The sequence below is a fragment of the Sparassis crispa genome (genome assembly GCF_003851025.1).
Source record: "Sparassis crispa DNA, contig_000008F, whole genome shotgun sequence".
Lineage (NCBI taxonomy): Eukaryota > Fungi > Basidiomycota > Agaricomycetes > Polyporales > Sparassidaceae > Sparassis > Sparassis crispa.
This window is the reverse complement of record NW_020939755.1, coordinates 872099-893749: the sequence shown is the minus strand read 5'-3', so window position 1 is coordinate 893749 and position 21651 is coordinate 872099. Positions and strand designations below refer to the sequence as shown.

General features: G+C 54.0%; 8 protein-coding genes across 8 annotated transcripts; 3 read left to right on the top strand and 5 right to left on the bottom strand.

Moving 5' to 3' along the window:
- Positions 1–225: 225 nt before the first annotated feature.
- Positions 226–1628, bottom strand: SCP_0902990 (Enoyl-[acyl-carrier-protein] reductase, mitochondrial; the record flags this gene model as incomplete). Its single annotated transcript, XM_027761532.1, has 7 exons — positions 226–375; positions 428–667; positions 716–836; positions 886–953; positions 1009–1022; positions 1081–1156; positions 1209–1628. The coding sequence occupies 7 exons, from the start codon at positions 1626–1628 to the stop codon at positions 226–228; spliced, it is 1089 nt and encodes a 362-aa protein (XP_027617333.1).
- Positions 1629–3745: 2117 nt separating this feature from the next.
- Positions 3746–4568, bottom strand: SCP_0902980 (Protein ERP1; the record flags this gene model as incomplete). The annotated part of the gene is made up of 4 exons (XM_027761531.1): positions 3746–3769; positions 3825–4226; positions 4291–4373; positions 4424–4568. 4 exons carry the CDS (start codon positions 4566–4568, stop codon positions 3746–3748), a joined length of 654 nt encoding a protein of 217 aa, XP_027617332.1.
- Positions 4569–4718: 150 nt separating this feature from the next.
- SCP_0902970 (Brix domain-containing protein) lies at positions 4719–6245 on the top strand (the record flags this gene model as incomplete). The annotated part of the gene is made up of 6 exons (XM_027761530.1): positions 4719–4871; positions 4930–5371; positions 5439–5521; positions 5583–5761; positions 5847–6156; positions 6207–6245. 6 exons carry the CDS (start codon positions 4719–4721, stop codon positions 6243–6245), a joined length of 1206 nt encoding a protein of 401 aa, XP_027617331.1.
- Positions 6246–6416: 171 nt separating this feature from the next.
- Positions 6417–9155, bottom strand: SCP_0902960 (Putative amidase; the record flags this gene model as incomplete). Its single annotated transcript, XM_027761529.1, has 14 exons — positions 6417–6783; positions 6839–6906; positions 6959–7113; positions 7165–7207; positions 7264–7349; positions 7404–7508; positions 7561–7688; positions 7739–7790; positions 7847–7920; positions 7976–8196; positions 8515–8588; positions 8648–8758; positions 8816–8929; positions 9020–9155. 14 exons carry the CDS (start codon positions 9153–9155, stop codon positions 6417–6419), a joined length of 1734 nt encoding a protein of 577 aa, XP_027617330.1.
- A 2102-nt stretch (positions 9156–11257) lies between these two features.
- On the bottom strand, positions 11258–11805 carry SCP_0902950 (hypothetical protein; the record flags this gene model as incomplete). The annotated part of the gene is made up of 2 exons (XM_027761528.1): positions 11258–11375; positions 11429–11805. 2 exons carry the CDS (start codon positions 11803–11805, stop codon positions 11258–11260), a joined length of 495 nt encoding a protein of 164 aa, XP_027617329.1.
- Positions 11806–12535: 730 nt separating this feature from the next.
- SCP_0902940 (hypothetical protein) lies at positions 12536–16107 on the top strand (the record flags this gene model as incomplete). Its single annotated transcript, XM_027761527.1, has 9 exons — positions 12536–14099; positions 14172–14659; positions 14734–14838; positions 14899–14985; positions 15040–15372; positions 15425–15700; positions 15751–15801; positions 15852–15930; positions 15986–16107. The coding sequence occupies 9 exons, from the start codon at positions 12536–12538 to the stop codon at positions 16105–16107; spliced, it is 3105 nt and encodes a 1034-aa protein (XP_027617328.1).
- A 154-nt stretch (positions 16108–16261) lies between these two features.
- SCP_0902930 (hypothetical protein) lies at positions 16262–19021 on the bottom strand (the record flags this gene model as incomplete). Its single annotated transcript, XM_027761526.1, has 6 exons — positions 16262–17939; positions 17999–18135; positions 18185–18564; positions 18616–18695; positions 18745–18805; positions 18859–19021. 6 exons carry the CDS (start codon positions 19019–19021, stop codon positions 16262–16264), a joined length of 2499 nt encoding a protein of 832 aa, XP_027617327.1.
- Positions 19022–19526: 505 nt separating this feature from the next.
- SCP_0902920 (alpha/beta-hydrolase) lies at positions 19527–20993 on the top strand (the record flags this gene model as incomplete). Its single annotated transcript, XM_027761525.1, has 2 exons — positions 19527–20331; positions 20383–20993. 2 exons carry the CDS (start codon positions 19527–19529, stop codon positions 20991–20993), a joined length of 1416 nt encoding a protein of 471 aa, XP_027617326.1.
- Positions 20994–21651: the final 658 nt, after the last annotated feature.

The following is a 21651-nucleotide window of genomic DNA, read 5'->3' as shown; positions in this document are numbered from 1 at the left end:
TGGGGAGCTGTCACGTCCAGCCGAAGCTTGGCCGAAGCTGGCAAAATTCGGCAGCACGTGATCACTTCCACTTCGGGTAGTCCCTTCTCCATGTAAGGCAGGCGAGTAAGTTCACCAGCTCAAATATCTCCTCGAACATCCGCTGCAGGCTACAAGTGCAATTGCTTCGTTTATTATGTGATCATATACATACATCAGTCCAATGTATACATACTCGCACTATCATCAAGCGTCGGGCTCTTCGATTTGTAATAGTAGCTTCTTGCCTAGCATTCCCTGCCCAATACGAGCGATAGCATCTCTCACAGTCTCTGTGACTTCCGCATCGCTCTTCTCCCGCCGGAGTGTGAGAATTTCGTGCTCGGGTTCTTTCAGCTGTTAACCTCCATGTCAACGAAATCCCTATGCAACGCAGGAGAGTACGAACCTGCAGCCCTACAAGCGTACGCATAAGCTCCTCCCGTTCAGCAGCGCTGTGCCCTTGATACCATCGGGTCATCCAAAAGCCATGAGCGGCGAGGTTCTTCCAGATGAACGTAGACGTAGGGAGCGATAGCGGTTGCTTCGACATCGCGCCGTAGGAGACCAGGTGCGCATCCGACCCGAGTAACCGCGTCATTTGCGCCGTCGGCTTCCCACCCACGCAATTCAGCATCAGCCGAATGGGCTGTGAAATACGTCAGGATATGTGCGGACATGTGTACTAGCCGATTACCTTGCTTCCAGTGTACTCCTTGATGGCTGCAGAAGTGGCCTTGTCGGCGAGCTCTTCATATGTGAAGACGTGCGTGGCGCCCAATGCATGTAGCTGGTTCTTAAGAGCATCACGGTTCGGTCTATGTAGATTCAGTAAGACATATCGTCTGGGAACGTGAGATTCCATACCGGTCGCGAACGAAATTGATAGTTTTCAATCCCCTCTTTGCTGCAATTTGTATGACAGCCTGGCCGACCTGGGGTGAAAAACAGATCAACATCAGAGAACGTGGGCACAGAACCGCAACAAACCGCACTGTTAGCACCTGACGCGATGGGATCAGCGAACAGCAGTGTTATTTTGGCAGGGGACAGCAGCAATACCGTTCTGGACTACCCAGTCGCCCTCCTGGAGGTCGACGAAATCCCGCAGCATGCAGTATGCAGTCGGTGGGTTGACCTATCCACAAATACGTTATCCAGGGGGCCTTGCGACAAGTGTGCGCACTCACGGTGATCGTAGCAGCATTAACCTCGCTGATGCCGCCGCTCGGGAGCTTGATGACGTCCCGCACCTCCACCGTGAGCGCGGAGGCCCACGTCCCTGCCTGGGGCTTCGCCATGGTCACCCAGTCGCCCTTCCGAAGGCCTGACACGCCCTCGCCCACCTCGACCACTTCGGCTAGGCCCTCATTGCCGCCGACGAGGAGCGACTCGCCGTTCAATGCGGTTGTGGGAGTGGGTTTGGACGGGTAAACGCCCTCGATGACATTCAGATCCGCGGGGTTGATGGGCGAGAGACGGAACTTGACGTTGAGCGCGCCTGGAGGAGGTGGGGCCAGGCGCGGGTAGGTGAGCGTGGTGAGGACCTTGGACGGGTCGCCGTTTTCTGTGTAGACAATTGCGCGGTTCGCGAGCCTCGCCGATGACATGGAGAACTGCCGAGAGGAGCGAAACGGACGTGCGAGGGGCGGCGAGTGCTGCAGACAGCGACGCAGCATGTTGAATGCAAGTACTTGGCTTCAGCGCGTGACTTTGGCATCGCTTTTCAAATCGAGGGCTGTATGCTCTCCGCGAGACTGACGACATCGGTACGTCGAGGACGTCGGTAAAGACATCTTGCTCCTCTCCACACTCTCCACCATGTCTCTGACATTTATTTTGGAGAAACAGGTTGCTATCGCGGCTGTAAGGAGAGCATGCGTCCTCACCGACTCTGTCTTCAACAAACTTGTGAAGACCGAATCATTGACGAAGGATGACAAGAGTCCCGTAACAGGTGAGCATCACGATCTTCTGGACCTTGCAGCATGTGTCTATATGGCAGGCGTCCGATTTGCACGTTGTTGTAAGAGAAGTGTGTGCTGTGAAATCTTCACTCAAGGAACTCCGCGTTCCTGCAAGGGCGTGCTCTAACTCCGGTCTGGTCTTAGGCTCTGCAATTATTCCTGTGTATCGAGAGGACAGTTCGCACCCAGACACTTACAGAAAAGGGCGCATATATCCAGCTCTTTTCCTCGAGTCACCCATGTAATGATCACTTCGTTCCCCGCTTCGAGCAAGACTTGCCTTACTAGCCTTGATCGTGTGCTGACTTGGCGACTCTGTTGCAGTCGGCGATTTCTCTGCCCAGGCAGTCATCAACACTATCCTCAGCCGCACATTCCCCCAGGATCCAATCGTAGGCGAAGAAGACTCCGCAGACCTTCGAGGGAAAACCGGCTTACCCCTCCGGAACCGTGTGGTCGAGCTCGCCAACGAGGCTCTGACTGCGCAATTGCACCCAGGAGAGAAGGCAGAATGGGGGCTCGGGCCCACCCAAGCGCGTACAGCTGACGAACTGCTGGACGCGATCGACCGCGGCAACTACGCAGGCGGGCGCTCGGGACGTGCGTGCACCCTCCAATATCTTGCGAATACGCAAAAGCTGACTCTTGACTAGGTATGTGGACGCTCGACCCGATCGACGGCACGAAGGGCTTCCTCCGCGGCGAGCAATACGCGGTCTGCCTCGCGCTCATCGTCGACGCACGCGTCCAGCTCGGCGTGATCGGCTGTCCGAACCTCCCCGTCGACGCCGCGGACCCGTCTGGTCCGCGCGGCTGCATCTTCGTCGCCGTCCGTGGGCAGGGTGCTCACCAGCTGCCTCTCGCGGACCCACTATCTGGGGCGCTCGCGCGGCTCACGATCCCGCCGTTCACAACGGAGACGCTGAACTTACTCGAGTCCGTCGAAAAGGCGCACGCGAAGTTGTCGTTCAACGAGCGCGTGGCGCAGCTGCTCGGGATCACGCGTCCCCCGACGCGGATGGACAGCCAAGCCAAGTACTGCTGCCTCGCGCGGGGAGACGGTGGGGCCTATCTCAGGATGCCTACGGGTACTGGGTACCGGGAGAAGATCTGGGTTCGTTTGGTTATTTCAACGCACAGTTGTACATTTGACGAGAGTTGCTTGCGCAGGATCACGCCCCTGGCTCTCTTCTGGTTGAGGAAGCAGGAGGCGTTATTACGGATTCGAGGGGCGAACCTCTGGACTTCGGCCTTGGCAGAACGCTCGGCGAAAATTATGGGGTGGTCGCCGCAGGTAGGACCGTGCACTCCAAGGTGCTTGAGGCAGTAAAGCTAGCAAAGGAAGAAGAGACAAAGGCGGAGACAAATGCAACGAAATGTGAGAGCTGTGTTCTGTCCTTTCAAAGATAACGCTGATCATGAGTCACGTAGAAGTGTAGAATCTCACGACACCTTCGCTCGGATGTATTCGTCAGCCGTAGAATTTGTACAATAACACCTGTGCGCAGTGTGCTCGACACCCACGGAAATCAGCAGCTTTATTGTTTGTTGTTCATTGTGACAATGGACTGGTGAACAGTGAAGGTCGGCTACATCAGGCCGTCTGATGTAGCCGACCTTCACTGTTTGCGGTTCGTTGAACGAAGGACTAGCGTAGCAGATGAAACGTCCCAATACGACCCGTTATGACAGAAAGCAGAGTCATGCACGAAAGCCACACGACGACCACAGAGAGAATAATATTAGCAGAGAAACTAATGCTACTTCCTATCCTCGAAGAACCTCTGCAGAACATGGTCAGTAACCGGAAGCGAAACTTGAATGCGCTTCGGAGCGCACCTTCAGATGCCTCAACTGCCACGCACACGTCGCCACCAGTACTATGATCTGCGCAATACTGTACCACACCGCCCTCGTATTCGTCGACTCGCTCAGGTCGCGAAAATTCGCCTCCCGCTCGCGTTGGTACTGCTGCTCCCGGCGGATGTCCTCGAGCTTGTTATTAAGATCGCGCAACTTCGAGGATAGCTCGGACACGTGTGAGCGGTCGTGCTCTGGGTCGGCTTTTGTGTGTCCCACGACGATGTCGAGATATAAGCGGATGTGTGTCGAGGAAAACCATGAGCTGCCGTAGTTGCTCGAGAGACAGATCGAGTGGTCGCCCGATTCGTGTGAGGTGAAGGTGAAGCGGCTGTCTGATGGCCCTCGTGTGCGTACGACGTTATGGCCCGACTCTATCTCCTGGAGCGCGGGCCCACCAAGCCTTGCGTGAGTGAGCGGAGGTGAGGTGGCATACGGTACTCACGTCTACTTCCACCAGTATCCCGAGTTCGGGATTGACCACATACTGCTGCTCCTTCTCGGACCACTCTAGTGCCTTGTAATGCCCTGTCATGCATCGTTCAGTCAACCTCCAATAAGGTAATTTGCGGGCGGACCCTCTACGACAGTGTCAGTTGGCAGTTCTTCAATGAAACATCGTTTTTCGTTGGTGTCGAGGTAGAAATGAAGGGCATTGACTGTCGCAGCGAGGCAGAGAAGTAGACATATTGGAAGTAGACGTGGTCGCCGAGTGAAGGCCATATATAACCGTGTCGTGGTCGTCGTCAGTCGTGGCGAGGAGCGCTGTGAATTGCTCGTGCGAAAACATCAGATCCCGTTGCCAGATTTCTAGCGTCGCGTGCATCTGTTCTGAGCTTTGCTCGGTTTTCACTCTCCCCGGTGTATTTCGACATGCCTACAGCCAGATTCGAGCCTTCAAGTATCAAGAACAAAGTGAAGAGGGAGGAAATCGCTCGGAAACAGAAGCAGAAAAGGGGAAAGGACAAGCTCGAACGCAGGCTCGCTCGGGCGAAGCTAGAGGCAAATGACCCTGCTGCGAAGAAAGCATGTTCTCTGTTCATAGACGTGCAAAAGTCATGTTTTCTTACACTCATGACCACAGAGACGTCTTGCACAGAATGTCCCCCGCACACTGGACAATACCCGTGAATTCGATCCGTCCATCCTGACAGCCAACCCGGCGGCAGCATCGTCCTCATCCTCCGCGCAAGCCGAGGCCTCTGCATCGTCTTTATCAGAGTCCGGCCAACAACATGAGCAACCCCAAGACGAAGCTGCGCTTGATATTGCCTCCGATCCCTTCGCATCCTACTTCTCTGGCGACGTCGACCCTTCGGTTCCGCCGAAGGTGCTCATCACAACGTCGTCGAAGGCAACACGGATAACGTATGACTTCTGTGAGGAGCTGGTTGATGTATTCCCTGGAGCAGAATTTATCCGACGCAAGAAGGGGAAAGGTTTCGAGATGGGACGTATCGCAGGTTGGGCCGCTGGAAGAGGATATAGTCATATGATGGTTGTAAACGAGGACGTGAAGAAGCCAAGTGCGTGATTGAGACCTCCGTCTGCATTTTCAAGGGGCCTAATGCGCGTTTGTCTTACGTCGCGTAGACGCACTCACGTTGATTTACCTTCCAGAAGGACCTACAGCCTATTTCAAGCTGACATCTATAGAATCGTCGAAGAAATTATCCGTATGTTACCGGATGCAATACCGCGCTCATCATCGGACGGTGCACTGACATCTTACACAAGGGTCACGCACGCTCAACAGCACATTTTCCGGAGCTCGTACTCAATGGCTTCGTCACTCGTCTGGGACACACTGTGGGTCGACTGTTTCAGACGCTCTTCCCGCCAATGCCGGAGTTCCAGGGCCGGCAAGTGGTCACTTTACACAACCAGAGAGACTTTTTGTTCTTCCGGAGACATCGGTATGTCAATCCGCATAGTAATTCCGACTCCATTCAACGGCTACTTGTAATATTAAGTACCTCTGCTAATACACATTTCTTGAAGATATGCTTTCCGCTCGACGGAGAAGGTAGCGCTCCAAGAAATAGGCCCACGGTTCACACTCAAGTTGCGTTCATTGAGGAAGGGCCTGCCAGCCGTGAAAAACCTTGGTGAACCATGCAAACCCTTGGAGTTTGACACCTTTGAAGAGGGCGAACCCAGCACCGTGAACGATGTGGATATGGTTGATGGGCAGAAGGGCGGTGACGACGACGCGGATGCGACTGCCCAAAGTGAGCACGATGCAGAGGCGCAGAAAAAGCGGACGAAAGTCCAGCCTCCGGCAGAAGATGAATATGTGTGGGTTTGGAAGGTATGTTTGCTCTGATCTCAATAATTTGAAGGACTCATGTTGCTCGGCAGCCGGAGCTGGAGACTACCAGACGCACATTCTTCTTATAGGCAGCACACGCGGATTTTGTGGTCTTGTGTCCGTGACTATCGTACTCGTAAGGATGACTTCTTACACTTGAACACTTTGTGAAGAATAAATCCGTGGATATCGTATAAACTAGGTCCAATGACGCGACCGCTGCATAACTTCCGCTAAATAGACCCGTATTGACTCGGCAATCAACGAGAATCTCGAAGGTTCACGCTGTCCTTTACTTCAGAATGCAGCAGCCAACGCGGGCCCAGTGCCCTGTCAACGACCCTCATCATCCCCACCACCTTTTCGTCCTCCCACTGTCGCCCGATCACCTGCACCGCGGTGGGCATGCCTGCCATGTCGACCGGGTCATACAGTCCGCCCCTTCCATACAACAATCTCTCAAACAGTGGCGACCCGTGTCCCTCGCCGATGCGTGGGTTGGACCATTCCTCCGTCACCTGGTCCCGCTTGGGGTCCACGCGCGATACGGGTACGACGCCCACGGGGAGGTTGAGGAGGTTGTAGAGGAACGTCCCAGCGGCAAGGACCGAGGCTTTCGCACAGGTGCTGTATGGTGAAAATTAGCGAAAGTGAAGACGGCTTTGTCACCGATGGGACGCACCCGTGCTGCGCTTGGGGTAGCGCTTGCACTGGCGCGATGATACCGTCAAGCTGATGTTTCTCCCATACCTGCGTATATTCTCAGATAAAATCACCACATTCTTGAAGTAGAGACACGAACTTCGTCGTAGAACAGCTGTTTATACACATCCCTTTTCGCGACCAGTTGCCAATATTCAGCCACGGATCTTGTCCGGGACATCCGCATACAGCGGGCGAAGATGTCGTCTCCGAAGAACGTACTGATGATCCACACGGCGAGCGAGCGGAACCATCCTGGGACAGAGTCAACGAGACTGGGTGGTGAGGTGACTTCGTCGAACATACCAAAAAGTCTGGGTCCTAATGTTGTGAGAAAGAGCCCGGGGTCCTGCAAGTTAGATTAATGACCAGTGAACATTCCAATAATGACGACTGCAAACAGACCGTTGGATCACGTCCGACCCCTGCAAGCAGCGTCTTGTACCCGTCAGCAGAGGTTAAGCCAGCGAAGAGTTCCACATGTGTCAACGCTGCTTCCACAGTCAGAGGTGAGAACACATCAATGTGCTTGCTGGTGCACGTACGCTCGGGGACCACAATTGGAATACATTCGTGCCCCTGATGCATTAATGCTTCTACAGTCTCTCTTACTGCTCTCTGGCATGCTGGGGATGCCTTAATGAAACCATCTGCACGAAATACCGTCCGAGTATGATTGTGAACGTGCGGTAATGTACCCACCTGAGATGTAGTACCCAAAACGTAGCTTTGCAGGAATTTGTACGTCACGGAACGGCATGGGAGAGACCTCACGGTTGCTGCCCTTCCCGAAGACGACGCGACATGCGAGCTCGACATCATCCACTGAACTATATGAATTTAGACGTTAGAGAGCCAAGGCATTTATGCTAACACTTACCGGCACACGGGACCCATAACTGTCGGTATTCCTTCGAACCCTTCTAGTGCGGCTGCACCAAACGAACCGACGTCACCCCACGTGTCTAAGTTTCTGGAGGTAACCTACATGTCATGCCCACCCCGCTTATCCTCCATGTACCGGGTCTCAACGAGTATATCCCACAATATGCTGCAGGAATCCTGAAACTAATATATCTGTATTCAACGTTTACCCAACTAGCGGTAGAACACGCACCGCAGTGAACCGCCAATGTCGTTCCCAAATCCGAGCGGACTTCCGCCCATGGCAATGAGTGCAGCTTCGCCTCCGGAGCTGCCACCGCTCGTGTAGCGCTTGTTTTGCGGATGGACCGTAACACCCCAGATGGGGTTAGCGCACTCGAAGGTCATCATTGTCTGGCAAACGTTCGTCTTGACGAAGGGGATTCCACCTGCTGCACGGGCAAGGCTCACGAGCTGTCAACGGGAATGAGTATGTGTGAGTCTAACGCTAGGGTATTAAATGTAGGGACTACAGCCGTTCTGGTGGTAAGCAGGGACAATCTAAAAGGACTTGAACGCCACTCTCCCACTTACCATAGCGTCAAGCATCTCAAACGGAGAGTAGTGTAAACCAGGCATATTATGGCTTAATTTGAGCACCATATCAACCGAGACACGAGGTTCAAGCACCCGCACAGCGAAGCTTATATTCTCGACTTCGGATTGAAATTCGGTGCAAAAGTAGGAACACCACCATGAAACACATGGGGGAGAATGCGTGGAAGAACTCACCTCTGCATCCGCCGTCCGTGGGTTATTCGCGAGCTCACCGAATCCAATCGTGGAATCATAACCCTTCACATCGACTGAACAGTTCATAAATGATCAACGAGATCCCATAGGTGTATAAAACATCGATTCGTACAGGTGTCTTTGAAGCTGATTGGGACGCCATGCAAGGGACCTTTGACTGTCTTCGTGATCTCAAATTCGTTGTCAAGCGCCCGAGCTTCCTCACGGGCATCGGCGAACATGACTTCGGGCACGGAATGCGTAAAACATGACAAGCAACAAAAACTATACCCAGACACACCTTCAGTCAGGCAGTTGGTCGATTGGTGCGCGAACGCCGCGCGCTGGATGTATGCTTCCAGAACCTGAGACGCAGTCCATTCGCCAATCTCGATGTGCTTCACGATTTCAGACGCTGGAGATCAGCGCTCAGCACCAGTTACGATCACAACAACATCAACTGTTCTGGGATCATCGTGTAATTACTGAGGTCGGACACACTCACCACCTGCGCTCAAGATGGCCGAGGTATTGACGGAAGTAGCCACAGCCATGCTGACCGACGAGAGCCTCTCATCGCGCTGCGCTTGCTTGAACAACGAAATGTTTCCGGTGGAATAAGACGAAGAGAATGGCCACATTATTGATGTCAACACTCCACGCTGACCGTAACTGGAGGACAATGTGCCAACTTGCGATGCAGTTTTGATGCAGTTGGCCTATGTAGAATAATATGTGGCGCTGATATGGCGCCGATTCAATCCAAGTCTGGTCGCGTGCCACCGTGAAGTCGACTCGAGGCTACCACGAACTCGAAGCAGGATGACAGACCGACATCTGTACACCGACGCCAGGTTTGCGTTGAAAGCGTCTTTTATCGAATTGTCGTTTGACCGTTACTATGACGAATGCAGGTTACTCGCCCGAAGAGAATTTTAGAGTGGTGGTGGACCAGGGCGTACGGTATGTAGTCAAGCGCCCAACGGGCGGCGTGCATTCAATTTGTCTCATTGAGCGAACGCTCTATCGGAAGACCTTGGGCTATCGAGTCATATATGACTGCTCCCTTAGTAAATATTTCGCCACTTTGTGAGGATTACATTTCCCCAGCGGCTCTCTGCAGTCAAACTATCGAGCATAAACTTACACTTGTTTCAGCCTCGTCGTCCGACAGGGCGAAGTAAGTCACGGCAGGGCAAGATCTATAGCGACATTGTGTCCGTCGTCCTTTTCGGACAACGGTTCGTCAACCTCATAGGGCCTCAAACCGAGTCCTTCACGCTTGGGTTGGAGACGCTGGAGAAGAAGGAATCGCTTCATCGTGGCGGGCGAGCGGATGGTATGAATGCGCCAATCCCCGCTGTAAATACACATCAATATGGCCCACGATTGCACTCGGTTCGCAACCTTTTTCTGAGCCCTCCCAGTTCGCGAGTATCACATCTAACACTAGGGTTCGCCCTTGCATGTCCCGGTTCCAGCAGTCGGCAAACTGCACAGAACTTCTCGCGCGTTTCATCCGTGAATCGGCGTCACTTGATACTCTGGAGATGCTCTAAACCTGCGGCCAAATGATTTTTTTGCTCTCGACTCGTTCTGGGTAACAACTTCATCTTGCCCTGCTTGTCCTACACCACAACGCGTTCAGTATCTCGACAAATACTCGACAACTCTGGACTTCCCTTGCTTTATTGACAAGTTGCACTGCATCAAACCAGGCATCACCATTTGCTCCCTCACGAGTGCTCTCTCCGAATACACCTGAGGATCTTTCGCGCTTCTTGCCGGCAAAGTTTTTGGCGTTTTCCGCGTGCTCTCAGTTCCTTGGCATTGACGTGTTTACGGACATGCTGTCTGTTGCTGTGCCTGACCCCATGGCTATAGAACAGCGGTTCGATCTTGCGCAGGTGAGCGTACGAACGCGTCTATCTATGGCGTTGCACACGTGTTTTCCGTGATTATTCTGCGCACGCACCGCACATAGTGTTACGGCAAACACTGGTCCGATGACGGACGACATGAGAGTCGGTATTTTTCTTGTTAATGGCTGAACGGGGGCGTAGGGCTACTCCCCCGCAGCCCATCACCCGACCTCTTACCAGTTTATGGCAGGCGCGGTGACTTGGAGCAGCCAACGGCACGCCTTCCTCGCCGGTATCACTTTTCTGGAACAACACTGGCATTCCGGCCGTTATACTTTGCGTCCGGGCTAATACTGTGACCTTAATCCTGAAGGGGAACAGTCTCATCGACAAATTTTCGAATATCGCATTTTGGTCCCTGGGCGAAGTAATTGTGTATATGCGTCGCCTAGAAGCACACCAAGCGTGTTTCGAAATTTTATGCCTACTGGCTGCCGCTCACCTTGCGCGGGTCTCTCCAGCGTTTCCGTTCTCCAACACAACGGAAACTATTGGAGGTCTCGTCCACGATCAAGACAAGCGGTCGAGTCCGTTCACCACTAGCAATGTCCGACATTTGGCCTAAGGCAAATTGTGAGTCAGTGGGGAGGCTTATCGGCGTCGTACAGGTGCTGACCGCTGTATCATCTGCTGCTTCATATTAAGTCGGATGTGAGATGGTTACAATCCCAGCGTGAACGATACCGCCCCTTGTTCGACTCCTAGTATATTGTCCCAAGGCCGATGTCCATTGACAATGTTCGTATCGTCTACGAGTGAACCCGCGCCGCGATGCTCTAAGGACGGTAGACTGCTCAAACAATGTCACTGCGCCAATTGCCCTACAAGTTGTATCGACCAATGGGACCGTGGACGTTTCGAAGAAACTGGTATTTCTCCGTAGGTTTCGAGAGTTCCAATCTGCAGATACATAGAACGACGAAATCTGACCACTTCCTACTGCAGCAGAATCAAATGCAGACCAAACGAAGTCTGACGGCCAGGACACGAACCTGTTGCGTACAAACAGTGTACAAACGCATGCCGCGAAGAAACACAGTTCCTGTTGCTTGCTGCACGGCAGAACGACGTCTACATAGCCGTAGTTCATTCGGGCGAGTGTGGACCTGGAGATTCTCCCCGATCGGCGTGAGCTTCGTGAAATGTATCCAGAAGGGCCGGAATTGACGTGGAAGTCAGATCTAGACATCGCGATCTTCGAGATGTCTCCATACAAGTGCAGGTCGCGCTTCGTATTTAGCGGCGGTGACCTTCGGACTAGGTACGCACGCTCAAAGTAGTCAAATGCATACTGATCGACTTCGAATGGTATAGGGAGGGCAGTTACCCGAGGCTGCCGTGTACCGAGACAAACAGGGAACACAAGCATCTCTGAGAGTCAACACGTTACGACGCGTTCTACAAACGGAACCATCTTCCGTTCTGTAACGACATGTTCTCGACTTTGCAAGAAATCCGACACAACCCCTCACAACCCTCCTGGACGGCGTTGACGTCATGAAGGGGACAACTGATTGTATATTGAAAGAGACTAGCCCACGGGGAATGGTGCGATGTGTGCGTCGGCATGCGCTCCGAAAATTCATCAGATCGTGTCAGGTATCATCATGTGGTGGCCATCGACCTCCCGAGACCAACCGCTGGGCGAGAGAGTGCATGCATCTGCGCGGCCGCGAAAATGAAGGACATGAGTTGTTGGGTCTACAGAAGGCATGTCAGGAAATGAAAGTTGCTGTCCGCGTTGCGGCCGTTGTGCTCGAGGAAGCAGGAGAGTTGTTGGTATTGTGTCTACCGCACATGAGAGGGCATCCGATATCCGAGACGATCCGAGGATAGCAGCCCAGAGTGCAGTGGACTCGTGAGATACGAAATTAGCGCATCTCTCGACGGGTCTGTGAGGGGTCTGCGGACGAAAGATATCCGAGCGCAAAGACAAGGAGCGCGGCGAGGTCGTTCGAATGTTTCCGCCTGCACCCGCCAGACATGCCGGTGGCGCACCCACCGCGCGAGGATAAAAGCGCGGCATCCTCGAGTTGTTCTTTCTCAAACAAATCGCTCTGCAACCGTCCAGCAATCGTCGTGCAATATTTATTACAACCATGCCGTCCTCGTCCTCGTCCTCGTCGTTTGTATCACCACCACCAAGTCCTCCCAAGCCAATGCAACTCAAGGGCGTCCGCAACCGTGTCGTCTCCAAGCTCAGACATCCCTTCCGCCGCACTTCCAAATCGGGTCTCCATGACATTCCCGACACAGCCACCCTAGACGCGCGCCTCCGCGACCCTCTCCTCGTCAACGTCGTCCGCGACGTCGAGCCCGTTCCTATCACCATCCCCGTCTCCCCAAAGTCTAAAGCGAGCACCGACTCGATGGCAGCCAGCATCAAGCGAGGCAGTAGCGACGATGGCTCGGTCGCATCTCACCCCCTTTCTGACTCTCGGCACTCGGAAACCACCAGCGCGACGAGCGGCCACCTCGAGGACTCCATCAACTCTGAATCACCCCAGGAGGGCCTCACAACGGCTCTGAGCAGTATTGGTGAGGTCACATCATCATCCTATGTCTCTGCGCAGGATGGGTTTGCTACGCCTTCGGCGGAGGTCTACCCATTCCCCGTTGCTACGCCTTTGGTTGCCGTTGGGAGTCAATATGACGATTTTCTGGACATTGAGCCTGCCTCTGAGCATGCGGAGGAACCAGTGGCTACCCTTGACTTTCAGTTTCCACCCACTGCCGCCGCTGCGATAGGGGAGGGTATTCTCGAAGTTCCCCCAGCGGCGGCTGAGCTGGAGGTGCCTGCACCCTTCCTCATCCTGGTTGATGAACCCGAGCAGCCTCGTCCAGAGCCAGAGGCTGAGGAGGACGTGGAGGAGGAAGTTCATGGGTTGTCCGTGACGGAGCCTGACGTCGCGGAGGAGGTTACGCTTGCGCCATTGGGTGCTGTCGAGGAAGGCTCTGCGCAGTCAGCCGCTGACGATGAACCTGCGCACGCTGAGCCTCCTGATGAGGCTGGGGTTTCGATTGCACAACCTCTGGCTGACGAAGAAGTCGCACTTGTCGAGCCTGTTACTGTGGACGATGAAGTCGCACCCGTCGAGCCTGTTGCTGTGGATGAAGAGGTCGCACTTGTCGAGCCTATTGTCGTGGATGACGAGGCTGCCGTTGTTGAGTCTGTTGCGGTGGGCGATGGAACTGCACTCGTCGAGCCTGTTGCTGTGAACGATGAAGCCGCACTCATCGAGCCTGTCGCAGTGGACGATGAGGCCGCACTCGTTGAGGCTGTTGCTGCGCACGATGAAGCTATCGTTGCGCACAGTCCTGTCGAGGGCGAAGTCGCTCTTGCGAAATCGTCGTTTGAGGATGAAGTCGCGCTTGTCGAGCTCATTTCTGTTGAGGATGGAGTTACGGTCGCGCACCCTCCTGCTGAGGCTGAAGTCGAGCTGGGACAATCGTCGTCTGACGATGAAATCGCGCTTGCCAAGACCGTTTATGTTGAGGATGAGGTCGCGGTCGTGCACCCTCTTGATGATGAAATCGCGCTTGCCCAACTATCCGCTGATAATGAAGCAGTTCTCGCCCACTTATCCGCTGATGAAACAATCCTCGCGCAACCGCCACCCGCTGCCGAAGAGGTCACGGTTGTGTCGTCAGCTGTTGATGAAGGTGCGGCTCAGCCACCGTCTTTTGACGATGTACTACTCCTTGAGCCACCACCCGCTGACGACGAGGCTATAGTTGCATTACCATCCGTCGATGATGAAGATGTCTTTGCGTCACCCCCTGCTGAAGATATTGAAGTTGCGCAGCCCCCCGCTGAGGACGAGGACGAGGTTGCTCAATCTTCTGCTGAGGACGAAGTTGTTTCTGCCGAGGACGAAGTCGCGACCGTGCAACCGCCAGCTGATGATGACATTGCGCTTACGCAGTCGCCAGCCGATGACGAGGTTGCCCTGCAACCCCCAGCCGATGACGAAGTCGCCCTGCAACCCCCAGCTGATGACGAAGTCGCGCTCGTGCAAATTCCTGCCGATGATAAAAGTGCGCTCGAACAGGACCCTTCATCTCCTGACTCTGCTACATCAATGCCTCTTCCCTCTCCCAACATGAACAAGGAAGTTCCACCACCACCACCAGCCGAAAGCGACGAAGAGGATGAAGAGGAGGCTCCTGAATTATATCTGTCCAGCCTCACTATCCCTACAATGTTTCTTCCTATTCCGAATGTGCGCTCATCTCTGTTTCACTCACTCAACTGGTGGCTGTCGCAACGTTTTATTTATTACCCGTGCACGATTAGACGGACCCGTTAACTACGCTTCTCACCAAATATATTTCCCCTGAGAAGCGGCCTGTGCGCGACATTACCGGCGAGTGGCAACGCAATGATTTTAACACGCTGGTTGTGAGTCGTATCGTGAATCTGTGAGCTAAGTGAACTGAGTAAGATGTTCGTACCTCCCAGATGACCAACAGCTGGAGAGCGTTGGCACGGATGGCACGCGACCGCATCGTGGAGGCAGATCCAGAGGATCTGTCCCTCATCCTTTCCGTGAGTGATTCACCGTAAGATCCAGGCGGCGGTGCTTCACGAGACGTCTCTCAGCTGTGGTCACTGCGACTGTCCTGCCTCGCACGTCTGCGGCTCTTCAACCAGACGTCGGCGGAGTGCACGAACCTCTTCACCGTGCTCAATGCCGTCGAGCCCGCCGTGTCGCGCGTGTGGCTGTTCGACCGCGTGCTGCCGTTCGAGCTTGAGGTACTCCACGCGAAGATCAAGTACTGGATGGGCGACCACATGGGCTACCTCGACGCGCTTGCCGCCCTCCTCCGGCGTTGCAAGGCCAAGGCGCGCCACGCGAAGGTGGACGACGCGATGTGGAAGGAACGCGGCGCGCGCGTGTGCCTCATCATCGCGTCCCAGCTGATAGAGATGAAGGTGCGCTCACCCCGTGTCCTTCGTTCCACGTCTTTTGATAAATCGTGGGCAGGATTTTTCCGCCGCTGCGAAGCTGCTCGAGCCCCTCTGCAAACAGGGCCCGGACACGTGCTCCCCGCAGCTCGAGTCGGCCGTGGGCAGGATCTACGTCCAGAGTGGGTACCTCAGCATGGCGGCGAAGCACTTCACCGCCGTCGCGCGGAACCCCGCTTCCGAACTGTCGCTGAAGGCTACCAACGCGGCCCTGCTTGCATCGGCCGAGGGTAACTGGACGAAGGCGGCGGAGGAGCTGCGGCTGCTGCTCGCCTCCGATCCTGAGAATTACGCGGTGAGCTCGACAACGCTGTGAGGAGAGAGCGTGCAGTAATATCGTCACAGGCCGCCAATAACCTCTCGGTTGCTCTTCTGTGTCAGGGCAAGATCCAGGAGGTGAGAATGGGCGCTTTTGGCGAACGATTGACCTTAACACGTTCACGCAGGGAATACGGATGCTAGAAGAAGTGTTGAGGGCGTCCCCATCGACGATTGTCGTGGCGGAACCCTTGATTTTCAACTTATGTGAGTGAACCAACACCCTCGCGGCGGTCTTCTCTGACAGAAAATATTGTATCAGCAACTATGTATGAGCTGCGCTCCACGGTGGGGGTGGACAAGAAGCGCGACTTACTGGTCGAAGTCGCGAAGTGGGCTGGCGACGGCGTACGCACAGCTTGTCTGAAGATGCCATCGACATAAGTTCAGATCGCAGTCTGATGCATGGATATATTTCCATAAACGAGTGTAGTGGATGCACATACGTCAAAGATTATAGTAGAGTTCTATGTAGTAGTATGTCGTATGACTTCATGGCAAATGCAGGATCCGACAGGTCCTCACGATCACCTCCCCTTCATTTCTGGCGGCTCATAACGTACACGGGCAGGTCCTGCCAACCCCCGCCCACTCGGCACATCACTTTCTGTGTAACTGACCCCTTCGCACCCGAGCGCACCAGCGTCGTCAGTTTGCACGTCACGACCTTACGTGCAATCTGGTTCGTGAATGCATATTGTGCACGGATCTCCTCGCCCTCACGGGGTACGGTGCGCAACGGAGGGTCTACGCGCTCGATCAGCAATCCGTGGGACATCGTGTTCACGACAGCTGCCACCTCCGCATCAAGCGGGTCCTTCGAGTTTGTGGGGACATAGACATGCACTGGGCCGTACCCGTTGGCCTCAATGGGGGTAGCAGCCCCTGCGCGCGACCCCGGACGGGAGCCGGGTGTGCGTGGCGAGATAGACTCCCTGAAGCTTGATGGCGGCAGCCGGGATGGGCGCGGTGTCATGCGAAGGATGCCCTCGGGCGTCTGTGCACGTACGGCGGAGGTGCGGAAAGACATGGAGCTGTCTGGACGGTAATACGACATTGCAGAGGAGGGCCGCGATGCGGTGGAGACATGTACGCTGGGAATGGGAATCATGGATCGGCTGGGCGGGCGAGCGGGTATGACGCTGCCGCCGGGTGTGTGAGAACGGGGAGGTGTTAACTGTGCTGGAGAAAGTGCGCATTGCATGAGCGTTGTGGGAGACTGATCAGACGGCCAGTGGGACAATGAAGGCGCTGGAATATGGCTGGGTGTTGTTGGGCGAATGCGGTGGAAGAAGCCTGACGATGTCTGGTTGCTTTGTGTGCGAGAGGGTGGTCGGAACATCGACATGCCGGGGGTGGATGATTGACCGGTCGAAGCAGAAGATGTGACTGGCGACCATGGTCTCGACGACGCCATGGAGCTCCGTGATACGCTGCGGTTGTATGGGTATAGAGATGGTACGGGGGGGATATCTTCATAGTATCCAGAGAGACCTGGTGTGGATGTACGGCGCTGCGCTTGTGACTTCAATGTTAAGGAACGCTCTTCGGCCTCCACCCTCGTGGAGCTATTCCATGCCGGTCTGCTCTTGACCGTGTTACTGCTATCGGCTCTGGATTCAGCTCTAAGATCATATCTGGGATCAAGTCTGGGATCGAGTTTCCGGGCAGATGGAGAAGACTCCGGTGTGAGGCTCTGCGAATGTTTATGAGACGGCGTAACGGGCGTCGGAGGGCCATTCAAAAAGTGAAGTATCGACGATCGATGCTTCAGAGTACGTTGCGGTGCCAACGATGGAGTGTTCGCAAAGCTCTTCTTCTGCGACTCCGGCACCGGACTGCGAGGCGACTTTGAGCCAGCGAGCTTCCGCGCAAGCTTTCTGAACGGTGATATAGAATTCGATAGCGAGATGGTCGAACCGTGATCCTTCTGCGACCGCGAAAGGCTGGGCGGCGTCGCTAGATAGCCATTCTTTGACATCGATGTTGCTTCGGAGGTGCTTGAGCCAACCTCACTGGGGGCCACATCCAAACTCAACAGCAATCTACGCATTGCTTCCATCTCGATCTCTGTCCGCGCTATTCGCTCCTTGAGATTTTTCCAACGCTGCGTTGACTCTGCATGTCTCCTCAGACACTCTCCATTCTTGGTGACACGGTCTTGTACACCTTTGTCGATGATGGACAGGACTTTCGTAGTTGCGGGCATGTAGTGTCTGAGAAGATAAAAGGAAGATAATTTAAATTGTCAAATACCTGCTGAATTCGTACGCACTTTTTCTTCGCTTCAAAGGAGTCCAGAAGCGAATTGAACACTTCGAGGCTAAGAGGGTTCTTCTCTGAGCGCATTGAAGACGTGGACGATGTCTGAGAGATGGAGTCTTCCCGTCTCTGCGCCTGCCATATGAAGTCCTGCACTCTCGGTCAAGATCTGAGGTCTTCGAGGGTTCTGACTACTTACCTGGCACCGATTGACAGCTTTCTCTAGACTGCACATCATCCCATCCGCCTGCTCCGTCACAGTCCGGAAGACAGTTAACCACTTATCTTCCTTCAACTCCTCACGCAGAACTTGGATATCCTTCTGCACGGCCTCCCAATCCGCGACCAAGGTGGCATGCTTGCGCAGGAGAGCCGCGTCTTCGTTTGGTTCTGCCATGCGGAAAATGGGCGTTTTCTCGGTTTGCTGTAGTAGTGGCTCGAGTGACTCCCTAACGATCTTGATGCCTTTGGATACAGACTGGACGCGCTCATCCAAATTGAGGAGAGACTGGTCAATGACGCTGGAGGCGTTGGCGGCATCTGAGGACGACTGAGACTTGTGACGAAGTTCCTGAATTTCTGTGTACAGGGATTAAAATTGGGGCACCCGACGCAGAAAATAGATCTGACCGAAGATGCGCGTCTGGATATCGGAGATGTTGTACGAAAGCTCTGTGATATGCGTGGATACTGCCAGTAGACGCAAATCTCTGCAGAAGGCATTCAGAGGTGTGCGTCCGACGTTTGTGACTCACGTACTCCTGACTCTTCTGTTTCTCTTCCATGTTTAGCGGACGGTTGGGAGTGATAGTGACATTCTCTACGACCAAGGCATAAGAAACAGTAAGTGTGGCGCGTCGGTATTGGTCGTACCTGCATCCTGATATTTTAAAGATCCGCTCGAAGAAGAAGAAGAGGACGTTGAATGACCGTTAGAGGACACGGGCGATGGTGGTACATGATTTATGCTATTCTGAGACCGGGACGAACGTATACTAGAAGCTCTGGACGACGACAAGATGCTGAGGGAGACCATAACAAGGAGTGAGACTATGCGATAGCGACAATTAGGGCAAAATGTGAGAACGTGAACAGAGACGAGGTGAAGTGAGAAGAGAAGGGATACGACTGCAAGCTGAGGCTGAGCTCAGAGGATCCGCCGGGTCGGGCTGCTGAGGGAATGGGTATCTTCAACAAGTTCCAAGGAAGACGCGACGGATCCTCTGCCACCTAGCAACGCCTAACTCGGATTCGAGAAGGGAGACAATGGCGAACTTGCTGAACAACAGGCGGACGTCGTGGGCGTAAGCGTGATAGTGTAGAATAACAAAGTTTGTGTGTCCGATAACATGTGTAACATTTGCTTACCTGCTTATTGTCCTGGATTCCTTACTTGCTTGAAATAAACACTAGTAAACACTACAATCGCTTCAAGTCCCGATTGAAGTGGCATCAAGAAAGCTGTTCTGTAAGTTTCTCCGCACGTATGGCGATACTTGCAAGCGCTGGGAGCAGCGTCCTTGTCCTTCTTCCTCCTCACCATGCCAAGCACCCCCAACAGTACACTTTTCGGGCGCTCCCAATACGACCTTACACCGACGCAGAAGCTGCTCTACGCGTCCGAACGCGCTCCCAACTACCGCCAAATCGCCAAGCTCTTTGCCACCCGATCCAAATACACGCTCTCTCCATGCGACCTCGTTCCCTCAGATGTCCAGCTCCAACTTGCCGAGTTCGGCGAATTTGCAGAGATGGCGTACGGAGACGCGGAGTTTATTTATGGGAACATTGAGATGCTCACACAGACTGACTTCCCGCTGGAGGGTTACAATGCTCTACGTCAAGCGAAACTCGTGGCCGCTTTTCAGGGCACAGTGGCGGACGTGCCAGGGTGCGTCTCATACCGCGCGGAGACCAAGCAGCTCGTAATCGGGTTCTCGGGCACTGCGACAGTCAGGCAACTGCTATTCGATTTGTACGCCACTAAGGTGGCGCATCCTGCGGGGCAGGGCAGTGCTGTACACTCGGGCTTCTGGAAGATGTACCTGGGGTGCAAGACGCAGATATTTACCGCTATCCACAAGGCCGTCCGCAAATATGATGTCGCCGAGGTCGTGAGCGTGGGACACAGCATGGGCGCTGCTCTCAGTTATCTGCTCGCGCTCGATCTCATCTGCTCGGAGGCGCTTCTTTCATCAAGGTTGACCTTGACCGTGGCAGCTTTTGGCAGTCCGCGGGTTGGAAATGCGCGTCTGTATGACCGGTGGCAGGAAATGGTAGAAAGTTACAGATCTTTTCACGGTGATAATTCTGTGAAAGAATATCTCGTCAAGGCTAATAATGATGGTAATTGTTTCTTCACTTAGTCTACTTAGGACTGCACTGACGGATTGTTAGGTGTTCATACAATACCCACAGAGAGCTTGGGTTATAGGCACCTTGCACGGATACCCTTGTATTTATACCATGGCCGACTCTTCTATATTCCCAATTCGGAGAGGGAACACGGTGATTTCACCGTCTCAACTGAAGCTTTAGACCAGACGAGACCCCCGGATCATCCTAGAGGCGGGCACCAGTACTACAACTGCAGAAGTTTCGAGAAAGTCGTGCTGCGCATGTTCTGGCTCAACAAGATGATGAAGGCGCACCCAGAGGGTTGGCAACAGGCGTACTTGGCACAGATAGCTCTTTTGGCGCAGAGCGAACTTTGCACCGCATCTGATGTTTCTGAAGACGGCGAGCTGCCAGGCTCGCCGGTTGGAGACGGTGTGCAGATGAACGACGAGCGCAGTGAGTTAACAGAAGAGACAGCCAATCGGTCGAGCCACGGAATTGACGGTGAGGTCGTGATACCGGGGACGATAGCGGTGACCCCGGGTAGTGAAGGAAGAGGGATGGGAGTATTTTCCAAGTGGCAAATGCGGAAATGGTTTCAAGACACTCCTCCGCTTTCTCCAGTGAGCGCGCGTCGAGACGCGTATGGTCACATTCCCGACACGGTGTGACAACTGTCACAGCGTGTGCTGTTTGACGTTTTTCTTTTCTGATTCCTCCTCTTTCGGGGTATGATTTTCACCGCGTATGTTTCAAGCTTTATACTGTATCTTCAGCTTATCTCGATGCTCAATTAGTGTTTGTCGTCTGTAATAAGTACTCATACCGGTCATGCTAACCATCTGTAGAACTACCTAGGGCCCAGTCCTCGAATGACCCGTAGCAATACAAAGTCGTCAGATACTCCAAAGGCAAGAAGATCGGAAGGCGAGCGAACCATGCTGGAGGAACCTCTGAACGAGGTCAACGCGGACGGAGCTGAGGTTAGCGCCTGCAAGATACGCCAGAATCGGCCGCCAACTTGACTTCTCAATATTTGGTCCAGCCGAGAAACCATTGTTATACGCCACGAAGCAAGAAGCAAAGCGAAGCAGCGTGTCTCGGCACGACATCCATGTGGAGTTCAAGGTGGTCACCGTCGACTTCGTTGTACTCCGTGTTGTTGATTCCGCGAGACAACAGCCTCCGACGCGGATCACGGCCATAATACACCCAGGTTCGGTAATTTAACAGATAAAGAGCAAGGACTGACGGGCAACTTGTGTACTGCACCCGGTACCACGGCGTTTATAGGTGAGAACACATCACCGGTGTGGCCAGTGAGAAATC